Here is a 12,007-nt window from a genome sequence, read left to right as displayed (position 1 = left end):
GTGGAAATTTCAACCCTGGAACCAAGGCTCTTAACTCTGAGGTTTTGAGAGCTCCCTTTCATTTTCACAAAACCTAAAGGGGTATTTTACAAGCAGCAAGAGGCAACTGAGGAAATGACTGCACTTCAGATCAATCCTATATCATAGACCTATATCATAGGATGCTGCAACATGCTTTGCTGGTGAGGGTAATGAACAGGGTACAGTCTCTTTTTGGCAGCCAGTTGGCATGAAATGTCAATGAGGATATTTAACCTCAGCTGCTGCAGTAAACATTGTGACTTATAGCTTAAAGTGCAAACTTTCTTCAGATATAAATCTCAGCCTTCCAACTTTTGAAATAACAAGTCAAACTTGGAAAAATGAGAGAGAGAGAAAGGGGACAAAAAAAAGACACCAAACTCACTGGTAACACAATAAAACTGTATTACATTTGTGCTTAAAATTATTACAATTACAGTATTTACAAGCGTTGTCCTAAAAATAAACATCTCATGCTGGATGACACATAAAAAGAAATCATTGTACAATAGCAAGCAAAAATGAATATTTCTTTTATGTACACCCATAATTTACAAATTATAGAAGGACCTTTTCTTTTCCAGCTAAGAAATGGTGCTGGGCGCTGTTGCACGCGCTCAGGCGCTGATATTTAATGTAGAAACATTGATGGGGTTTTTTTGTTTGAAAAAGGATGTCACTCCTCTGCAACAGGAAGCCATCGCGACCAAGATGGCCGCATCCTAGGGAGACTGACCTGTTGGGAGAGCGCAGTTAACTCAACCCAAAGCAATGCTTCGAGGGCGCACGGAGCCATCCTCAACGTAAGCCAGCGATTCAGAAAAACGTCAACTGGATTCAAGTACCAGCAAGTAAAACAACGCTAAATCTCGGACAACTGGTGAAGCATTGAACGTTTATCAAATAAATAGTGTACAAAAAAGTAACCAACCCGCCCACCATCCCAGACCGACCCCTTACACCCCCTACAACCGCTACAACAACCTGCCTCCGTGAGAATTCCCCCCTTTATTTCAGTTTGACAAGTGTGAAAGCAAGGTTTTTAATAAATAGAAAGACTGTTTCAGGCAAAAAAATACACAGCCTCTCGCCGCGAGAACGGAGCCCGGAGTCACAGTCCCAACCCAGGCTGCCCGAACACCGCTGAACGTAGCTCTGACGGAATGCATTTTAGCAATGGAACTGACACTCGTCACCCCATGAAAGATAGTCTCACACAGCCAGGTGTTTGTCTACAGGCATTCAGTCTGGTCCATAATGGTTAAAGCTGCTTTAATTTATTCTTTTTTGGGGGGGCCACAGGTCAAGCTGAAAACAAAACATCTGACGTACTGTACTATCAACATGCTGGCAAACAGCTTCATATTTACACATCAAGCAGACAAAGAGCATTGGGGTTTGGTTTCATCTCCAACTGGTGAACTGTTAATAGTCATTCTAATTTTAGCTCTGGTTTGGTCTGCACCAGGCAACCCCTATAAAAGAAAATATCTGCTGCACTTTCGTCACCAGCTAGCTTCTGCCGACTTGTGACTTTGTGTTTGTTGCTGGGCAGGCGGAAGGCTAAAAAGCTCGGAGCTCAAGGTTGTATAATGATTCACCTCTACCAGAGACGCTTCACACATTTGAATTGTTCAATTAGTACGTTTACTTGTCAACTCTGGGGTGGTGCCACCATAAAAGCACACCTATGGGACACTAGCTGTCGTGGGCCACCAGTAAAATACCTCGATGGTGTTGGACTGACATGGTAATTAGATTTCATCCATCCAGAGAAGAAGAACTGATTACTTCAGAAGGCTGAATGTTCGCCTGTTAGCCAAACAAGCTTGAACAAATTGGTAACTTGTCGATTCCCCTTTTGGAATCTTTAAGTTCTGAAAGGACCATATGGACCAGACCAACCCTAGTGAGACTGCACCTGAAGAGGGAGCCACAAGCTCACACACACACACACACACACACACACACACACACACACACGCATAGCAACAAATCAGTCATCCAAAGGCGTTATTTTTGCCGCTCCTCAGTTTACATTCACTGTGTTTTTTAATCTGATATCAATACAGTAAAAAGGTCTTTATCGCAAAATTACATTGATTGACAATACCTCAGTGTGTTTTAGATTCAAGTAGAAGTTGTTGGACTCTGCAGTCAGGCGGGACACTGTCCGTCCTTGTCAGGTAAAATGAGACAAGTCTGGTTTTGGGTGGGTTAACTTAGTTTTTGTCCCCCCAACAACTGGGAACACCTGTCGGTTAGAAATCGCTCTGAGGCCAGTGTTTGTTGGTGAGAAGGGAAGAGGCAGCGTCCGTCAGTCACAGACAAAGAAATGGAGAAAACTGTAAATTTTTTTCGTCTTTGTAGTTTGTTGTATGTTTCCAGGGCCGTTCCCGGCCACACCGGCGTCTCTATGGCTATTTTGTACAGCAGAATGTGTCCCCTCCCAGGGAGGCTTGCTTAGTTATGTACATGCGGGGGACAGGAGATGGACAGGAGGCTATAGTGCTTTTTGTTGTGTGATTGCAAGCTCTCCTTTCAGTCTCTCGCTTTCTCCCACTCCTCCTCCTCCTCTTCCTCCTCCTCCTCTTCCTCCTCCGCGTCGGCCTACGAGGGTCAGCGGACTTGGGGAGCGTAGCCCTCCTTCATCAGCCCTTCCTCGTAGTCCGTCTGGCACAGGATCATGTTGTTCTTCAGGAAAAACTTGTCTCCCACACAAAACCTGCACCGCACAAAGAGACAGAAGAGGGGGGTTGGGGGTTTACATAAGCATCAAAGCGAGAATCTGATCATTAGTACTGAGCTGTAGGCTAACAGGCCCAGCTGGCTGCAGCGATAACTCTCTAACTGTAGTGCTAAATCTCCACCTTAGCTACAGTAACCATCCCCCCCCCCCCCCTTAGCTGCAGCAGTGCCATGTGCAGACAAGGAGCTCTCCTCTAGGAAACAGTCAACTCAATTACAAGGGGGGGATGCAGGGCTTGGGGGTGGTTGTTAGTTTGAGTGGATGGGTGGGGGCTCTGGTGTACATGAATGGAATTATCTCTGTTTCAGACCAGGGTTCTTTCCCCACCTGCAGCTACTGCATAAACCCCCACCGACCGCAGCAGTCCTGTCCCGGTCAGGCCAGCCGGAGGGGGGTGGGGGGCACATTCACGCTTGACCTTTCAGCGCCGCACCGAGGGGAGATTATGTTGAACACGTGAGAGTGGTAACTCTCACTGCATTGTCCTGAGGGCCGCTTATCTCCCTCGGTGTGCGGGGTCGGACAAGGTCGGGAAGCAGCGGTGCCCGTGTTTACCGGGGGGCAGGTGGAGCTGGGGTGGGTGGGGGGTGGCTGTGGGGACAGCAGGCCTCGCCTCCGTTTGACTTCCCCGGATGTCAAGACTGCCGAGTTCATCGCTGGGAGCTGCACGCGGCGGATGCAGCCCCAGGTACCCGACGAGCCCGCGCTGTTTGTAGCATTTACTCGGGGGCTGCGGGGCATATTGAGAGCATGATCTGCTACATCCAGTTGGGACCAATTAGCGGGATCCAAATACACCGTACTGCAGGTATTGGCACAAAATACTTTGAGAGAGAGTGGTGTGTTTCTTGAAATGAAGCCAAATGTTCTGAGGAAGAGGTGACATTTATTCTGATAGAAATGTGATATATCGCTGCAGGCTCATAGCACTGTAACATATATATAAATATATATTAAATTCATGATAGTATGGAAAGATGATGACGTGCATAAAGGAAGCTAAATCCAAGCTGATATTGGGGATGACATCCAGCCAACCTTCCCATTACTATAGAAGCCCCAGGAAACTGAAGAGCATCCTGTCAGGTTGTCCTTTTAAACCTATGCCCATGAATGTCTCTGCAAATAAAATCAGCCAGTGTTTTTATTTAAAGCTGAGTTTATACAATTTTGGCGAACAAATGGCGACTTATTAGTTTTGCACAAATTGTCTGCTTGTAGAAGCGAAAACGAGGGAAGTCTAAGTCAGAGTTTATTTGTTCCTTTTTTTGTCATGTAACTGCTTGAATATATTTTCCAAAAATGTCTTAAATGATCCTCATTACAATTTAATTTAATGAAATATTGGAATGAAAGTGTTACTTTTTGAATCTATAAGAGCAAAGACTCGCCCCTACCCTGCTTCTCATTGGCTCACCCTGCTAACCAATCGTTAGTCTTCAGGTCTAAACATAAACCACATCAGCCAATAAAAGGCTCAGGAGCGACGGGCCTTCACCCGCTCTCGCACGAAAATCAATAACAGGCAAAACAGACCCTTCAGCACACAGGAGGGAGTGTGAAGAGCCCTCTGTTCCGAAAATGCGATGCCCCTCATCCACTCTCACTTAACCATTATGTTTTCAGTGATGAGATGAACTCAAAGATATTGTTGTTGTGCAAAAAAGATCAACATTTTAAATGAATATTGCCAGTATTTCTCTTACATCTGTGACAGGACAACTGATGTTGAGCATTTGCTTTTGACTAAAACCTGATACATTTTAAAGAAGTTTAACTTGCAATGCAGTGACTTCTACATCCATTCATCTGGCTGAGTTATTAAGCAGGGAAGGCAAAGGTGTGTTTCATGAGATGGTGACGTAAAATGTCCAATTCACTCCCAGAATCTATCAGTCTGTCTTTATTAACACTCCCACTTCAGCTTTAGCGCCCTTTATTTTAATTCTTTTTAGACTTTGTCTCCACTAGTAGCACTGTCTGTCCCCTCTTTGTCGTCTTGCACTTATTTCACACAGCCAAATTGTTTCTGCTTGTTTCTGCTCGGGGAAATGTCAACAGCATATGTGACACACCGATTATGATGTGGATAATACACGGGGCCCATAACAGGCATGTCGGGAATAAAAAAAAAGACCTTGCGATGCCCTCGTGTTCGCACTTTCTTAAAAAACAGCTGTGGGGCACATCTTGTACAGAGCTCTCTGATATCCTGGTTTGCTGCCACTAGACTTGCAACAGCAACATCAAATGTGTTGCTCAGTGCTGATTTAACAAATAAGGCTACGTTTTTACTGTATAAGGCGCCGCAGTATTAACCTACAAAACCTGCAGCGAAGCCCTGACATGAGGAGCTGGTCATCGACTGCGTCCGTGCAGGTTTCAGTGGTGAGTTAGAGTTCAGAAAGGTCAGAGCTCACCTTGTTGTTTTGCACTGACAGAAATTAGAAAACCTTTACCCAGTAATTTCTGAGATGGAGTCTTATTTTAGATCTGCTTTACATCCTCTTTATTATTTTTTTTTTGTTTTTTACAGGTGATTGTATTTGGTTTGAGTTCTCTATTCAGTCTGATTATAAGGCTACGTTCACTTGTTCTTACGTTAGTGGGTCTGTTTGGAGGAGATTGAGAGCACACTGTTTTAGTCATTTCTCGAAATTGATTCACGATGCTCAGCTGTGAAACCTGGAATTTGGATTTTAGGCGCAGGCTGCTCATTTTTCAACCAAGGTTTTCAATCCCACCTACAAAGCGACGACCTGTCTTTTTTTCTCTTTTTTCTTCTATCCTCCCAGCGGTCGTGGAGCCGGTCGGTAATGAGCAACAGCAGCAGACCTGTTGAAATGTTCTGAAGGGCGTTAGCTGAGGGCACCGATGCAGAGGTTTGGAACCAGGCCGGCGAGCTCAAATGCTGCCTGGCTCCTTTGGGGAAGGAGAAGTCTGAAAGTGTGCATTGTTAGTGCAACTGTGAACACGTCTCAACCCCTGTGTGTGAGAGTCAGTTCACGACGGCAGGCGCTCCAACCGCCCTCTTAACACAGATACAGTGCAAACAACATCCTGCTTTTAAAAAAACTGGTGTGCAATGAGGTTGAAATCGCCTTCAAATTCACTCTCATCAAACCAAACATTTCATGTACAGATGTTTCTTTTCTTTTTCCTGTAAAGGCCACCTATTCATACGTCGCTGCTCTTCACAGGAGCTGGCTGTGGCCACGCCTTCTTTAACCCTCACAGGGATACGTAGACAAAGAAACACTTAGTTTTATATTTTTTCCGATTCAGAGCTTGTTCTTTCAGTCAGTATGAAGCGCGATCCGTAAAAAAAAACACCCAAGGAAAAGAACTCGTCAACCGTCGCCAGGTAATTCACCAGTTTTCGAAATTTCCAGCGACGCCACAAGTGTGTTTGCACGTGTTTTACATCGACCCTGGTCGTCGGAGAGTCCCAGGACTCAGACACGAAGCTCGTCTCCATAAATGGCTCAAAAGTTATCGCTCACTTCTGGGGGGGTCTGAGGTCTTCCCTTGACATCTCATCTGTTACTGCAAATATAGTTCATAATGGTGTGCGATCACATCGTGGTTTCTAACTTTACAGTCAGCTTCCCCTTCTACCTGGGCCGCCTTCACTTCCTTCCCTCCATCTTCCTTCCTTTACTTAGAGGTGACTGTGACTAATGAGTCTTTGGAGACCTATTGTTGTAGGAGGAAGGGGGAGAACGGCTTCCACAGGCGCACACTTAAAAGATGTATTGCGATGCCAGACATTTGCCTCGGGGGCTCGTGTTAACTAGAGTATTCACTTTCCACTCAAATGAAGAAACAGGGGAGATTGTCAAAGAGCGGAAAATGGCCTCAACTGCACCAAATCTAATTATTCTTTGGATGCATACAGGTTCAGAAACACTTGGCCCTGCGACACTGACGCTTAATTGTAACAGTGTGTTGTAAAATCTTCTCTCGCACATTGCTGCTGGGCAAAACCAGCACAACAAAAGGACACACCGGAGATGAGTTTTTTTCTGCGGATGTAAAATTTCACATTTGGAAAGGCGGAGATCAGCATTATTTACATATACTCATGTCATCTTTGGTGGTAAAAGTCAGCTGCTGTTGTCTTTCAAAAAACACTGTTACTTCTGTCTCCGTTCGAGAAGCTCCACGCTCGTGGATGTCGGGTTTCTGAAGCCACCATGCCTCTTGACCCTGCTCCAGTATAAACTCCAATACGTGTACAATTTAGGAAAAATAGACACGCAAATAGGGTGCAGGTCAAACCCAAGTGGTTACTCGCCCCGTTTGATGGCTGGGCTGATTAAAACAGGAGCGCATCCGTTCCGTGGGATTGATGTTGCACTGAAAGATTTGTCGGGATCACCTTCACAGCTTTAGGAAACATAAATGTGGGGCCCCAAGTATTCACCAGAACCATTTTCCCATCGGGAGCGTCCCATTTTAAAACGCTGCCTCGCATCCTACGTCCACATCAGAGGTTCTCCCAAAAGTAATCCTTCTGAAAATGGTAGCTCCGATAGAAGTCATATATGGAAACTTATGACAAGCGCACTCCTGGTCAACCCATGTCCATGAGTATAGTCTTAAAAAAAATGGAGGCCCTGAAGGACGTAGCCACAGAAGCTTACGGAACTAGATTCGATAGAATGGAGTGGAGAAAAGCTGACATTCGTTTTATTTATACAATTTGACATTTTTTGGTTTAAATTGTGATATTTTTTCTCCAACAGTGGAAGGATTATGTAGTTGGATAGTGTTCTGTGGTATGCTGGCTGCACAGGCTCCTGAGTCCTCACCACCAATCATACACAGAGTGACAACTGTGTCCCTTATTGCCTATTAGGCCCCTGTCTAACAAGCCTAACTCATGACATACAAGGCACCAGTGGTTGAGCTTTGCTGTGCTGAATCCAATTGGTGTCAGTTTCCACTTCCAGAGCTCCAGCAGGGAGCCCCCTCCCTATATATCGCCTCTGACCTTTCCCTGCACTGTCACCCATACTGCTCTAACCTTCCTCCAGCCTCCCCAGACTGTGGCCTCCAGCTCATCAGGGGGAAATTGGGCCAGCACTGGCTAGATGATGAGGCTGGACGACAGCCCCATCGATTAGCTGTCCCCCGGGGTTGATCTGTGGCTAACTGCTTGCTGGATGGAGTCTCATATCACTTTCCTTATACCCAACACCCCCACCCTCACCAGCGCCTTCACCGCTCCACGGAAACCAGCTCCCCGCCCACGAGACCACGCGCGGCGCTTCCTTTCCCCAGCTCAGGTAGGGGAAATAACAGGTCTGACTAGTGGGAAGGTCACGGCGATGGATTTATGTCCAGTTTAACAGAGTAAGGCCACGGTGGGTGCAGACATGAGCAATCAGAGCCAATGTAGGATCCTATATTTTCACTGATGGACCAGGGATGGGAGCTATTCACTCCCCTCAGCTTGATACCATTTCAAAGTCATGTCTTTCGAGTAAAGAAAGAGAGGGGGGGGGGGGGGGGGGGGGGGGGTGCTTTTGCTCTCTGGCAGATACACAAGTAAGATAAGTGGCCGGGCTCTACCATTTATCTTGTTCTCAAGTCCTCTTTCGTGGCGAGCAAGAGATTGGTGACAATTTGATGGTGATGATGACAAAGAACAAGAGAGCGGTCGCAGGTCACGATCGCAGCCTCAGCTGCCCCGGACAGCCCCTCCACCTCTGCCCCGCACTAATTAGTCTGTCATTTAAGCAAGGCCCCTTTAACAGCAGCAGAGCGAGCGGCAACGGGCATTAGGAGTCCTGCGGTGAGCCCCTGACGGAATCTGAATAATCACTTGCTCTGGGTTCCTTGTCCTTGCTCGATGGGATACAGTAGGGTGGACATACCCGCAAAGCTCTCCAAAGCTGCATTAATGCATGAGCGAGTATGTGTGTGTGTGTGTGTTGGCGGGGGGGCCGTGTGTTCATACTCGATTGTAGCAATTCCACCTTCAAACGCCAACACGGGCTACGGCTGACCTGCAGGAGCAACGGATAATTACACGGCGCGACCCCCGGTGACCTCGTGATTGCCTGCTCTGTTTATCAGATTTCACAATTTTATGACAACGTTCCGCCGAGAAATCTCTGGGCCATTTGTGAGATGGATTAGATTGCTTTTATCGAGAGGGGCCCGTGGGGGTGGGAGGGGAGGGGGCGCTGGGGGGTCGGGGGAGTCAGGTTTTCATGTTTGTTTGAGGCTGGGAAACAAGAAAAGAGGGAGGGGGGGAGAACTGGCATAGATGAACAAGGCAGTAGATCGTTATGCCAGACAAAGATCAGGAGCCCCGTTTCCAGCGCGACTGCAACAAGATGTTGAGAAACTATTCAGGGAATCTTAAGTGAGATCAGATCTCCTGATGGATCGCACGCTGAGGCTGAGAAAATCTGCAAAGGTCACTCTATTAATCAGGATATGTATATATTGAGTAACCCACTTACAGTATAGACCTTTGTAATGCTGTAGTCGTCACTGAGAATTAATAAAAAGTGGTCTGGAAGATTTAGAACGTCAAAGATTACATCCTGCTGTGGCATCAAACTCAAAAATATTTCCACACAGACAGAAGAAGAAAAATGTGTGTTATAACACTCAACAAAATATGTTATTTCAGCCACATCCTCTACAATGTGACCTCTGCCAAAGAAGGTATATTCCCGCACAGCTCTGCTGATGTGAAGAAACAAAATGGAAAACAAAAAGTCCGAGGCGAGGAACAGCTTCAATTAAAGCCGCTGCCATGTGATAAATCGCTGGCCGGGGCCCTGGTGAAATTGTGATGGGCATCTCAACGGCGCTCGCGAAGCCGCAGCGGGGCCACGCGAAGCGCCCTAACTTCGATTTTATTCAACAGTTCAGCAGCTGCCCTAATGTAAAAAGAAAGATTTGCTCGCGCTTAAATGGGTTTTAATGTGCGAGAGCAGAGTTGGCCTGCCTGGGCCCTGGCTGATGAAGATTAGCTGACTTCTTCCATTAGGGGAGGCTGTCTGGGGCAGCCCGCTGAAGTGGCAAGACAATAACCGAGTGCTAATTGTGCGTAACCGGGTCCTTTGCCTTGAGCATGCACAATGTGTCTGCAACAAAGTCGAGTTTGGGGCGTAAAGGATGAGAGAATCACAGGAGCCAAGCCAACATGTAACCTCCCTGACGTTCCCTCAAGGTTTTCTGATGGATAGTGATCTTGCAACCTTCCGAAAAAAAAAAACTTTGACAACATTCTAGTTTGCTCATTAGCTCCAGGATTGTTCCGAGAAGCTGTGCTCCCACCGCGGTGACGTGACCGCTGTCTGGGAACACGGATCCTGAGGTTTTCCGACCACTGAGTTCAAGGCCTCCAAACTACTCCCTCTCTGGTGCTGTGGTCGCGGCGCAGTGTCCTGAAGTCTCTGGCCGCGTCCCGACGCCGTCAAGAGGCCCAGGTAATGAAGACTTATGGGAAGCATATGTATGGCCATGGAACTTGCACCTGTAGCTCTAGGCTGGCGCTGTGCAGTAGTAGCGCGGGGTCATAATCACTGGGCTGGGCCCAGCAGGCGTCCTCGCGGCCTCGCATGTGTCTGCCTGGTCACTGGTTAGAGTGATACATTCTGGCTGTGGGACATTGCTTTAACTATACGTGCGGCGCTAGGGGAACAGTCGGCTGCCGATCCTGCTTCCCCCGAGCGGCCGTCCGGCTGCACACGGGCGTGGGTCCGATCACTCACCTCTGATTGCAGAGCTGGCATGCGAAGCAGTCCAAGTGGTAGACGTTCTCCTTGGCCCTCATGACCATCTCGAAGGCGGGGATGAGCTTGCTGCAGGCTGCGCAGTTCCCCGTTACGCCGAACAACCTGAGACAGCCACACACACACACACACACACACACACACACAAAAGACATACGACGTAAGACATTTCAGTTCACAAACAAACATCTTTTGTTTGAACGTTTTTGGATGACCTTCCATTGTCTAAATAATACAATTTTAATTTTTTAAAACAATGTCAAAGCAGAACCAGAAAAATATCTCTGTCCATACTAACACACCAGAAACTGCGTTATCAGTTCACCACATAGAGAGGCCGGTGTAAAAAGAAAGCTGTTCGTCCGCAGCTGGTCGCTAAGTCGCGGGAAACACTACCATGTAATCTTTCGCCACCAGTAGTCGCGTTGCGAGTGATGAAACCCGATTGGGAAGTGAACAGGTTGTCTGCGTCGAACTGCAAGGCCTGAGCACGGCACACTCTGGGTGCGGACCAATTGTCAAATTTGCTTAGGAAGTTTCCTAAATCTTGAAGTATTTCATTCGGCAGCCATGATAAGAGCTGTTCGGATTCTCTAAATGCATAGGAAAGGTGCTTCAATGCTTCCTTTCATATCTCCTTTAGCATAGGGTACACTGGAGCTTCCCATGCGAAAGGAAAGGAGAAATAGACGCCCCACAATGAATTGTGGGGCGTCTATTTAACGTGAAGCGCCATGCACAAGAAGAGTATGAATATGACCCAGAAGAGACGTCATCATGTCAGTTACCGTTGCATATGAATCATTTACATGTGATGTCACACAGTGGTAATAGACTGAAACATGCTGATGGAGCCGCTGAGGTTTTTGTAGTTCATCTTCGGAAATTTGTAGTTTCACCACGACAGACGCATCAACAACATCCACCGTCGCATGATGACGTGGTTTAGTGAAAGTGGAGTCGGATTCTCTGAGCAGCGCTGTCGGCTTTTCCTTGACATCATGACGTTTTCTACTGAGGACAAGGAATAGGAGATCAGTAGTACTGAATCAGTAGCAAAAAACTGAATCAGTCGCAAAAAAAGGTTGGACGGAGCCGGGCTACGGGAGCATACAGCCGAGAAAAAAGCTAAATAAAAAGCAGGGCCACAGCTTGTGCCATAGAAATAGATGGGACGGGGCCACCACTACTGCCCAGGGAGGACCCTATTATTTCTTCGCCTGCTCCGGGGACATTAATGTGGGTATTCATTAGGGATTCAGGGCTGTTACTACACGGGGGCCCAGGCTGGGCTGGCAAGGGAGGGGGAAAATATCTGATAACGAAATCATATAACAAAATAACCTATTAGGCAGACTTCTGGAGGCACTTTTAGCCATCGTTGTTAAAATGATAAAACGGCATGCCACTCTCGGGAGTCTGTAAGAGATCGCAATCTGATAAATGATCTCGGGGCTCGGGATATGCAGGGTTGTTT

General features: G+C 47.0%; 1 protein-coding gene across 3 annotated transcripts in view; it reads right to left on the bottom strand.

Moving 5' to 3' along the window:
- Positions 1 to 409: 409 nt before the first annotated feature.
- The window catches only part of lmo3 (LIM domain only 3), a 42,764-nt gene continuing 31,166 nt past the window's right edge, over positions 410 to 12,007 (bottom strand). For all 3 annotated transcript variants that reach the window (XM_035626998.2, XM_035626997.2, XM_035626996.2), the window contains exons 3-4: positions 10,510 to 10,635; positions 410 to 2,746 (exon numbers count right to left, since the gene is read on the bottom strand). In XM_035626998.2, coding sequence (XP_035482891.1) covers positions 2,641 to 2,746; positions 10,510 to 10,635 — 232 coding nt within the window. In that variant the 3' untranslated portion in view covers positions 410 to 2,640. The remainder of the gene's footprint in view (positions 2,747 to 10,509; positions 10,636 to 12,007) is intronic.

This window comes from Scophthalmus maximus, chromosome 2 (assembly GCF_022379125.1).
Source record: "Scophthalmus maximus strain ysfricsl-2021 chromosome 2, ASM2237912v1, whole genome shotgun sequence".
Classification (NCBI taxonomy): Eukaryota; Metazoa; Chordata; class Actinopteri; order Pleuronectiformes; family Scophthalmidae; genus Scophthalmus; species Scophthalmus maximus.
The sequence above is the reverse complement of the archived record's forward strand: the minus strand, read 5'-3'. Positions and strand labels throughout refer to the sequence as shown.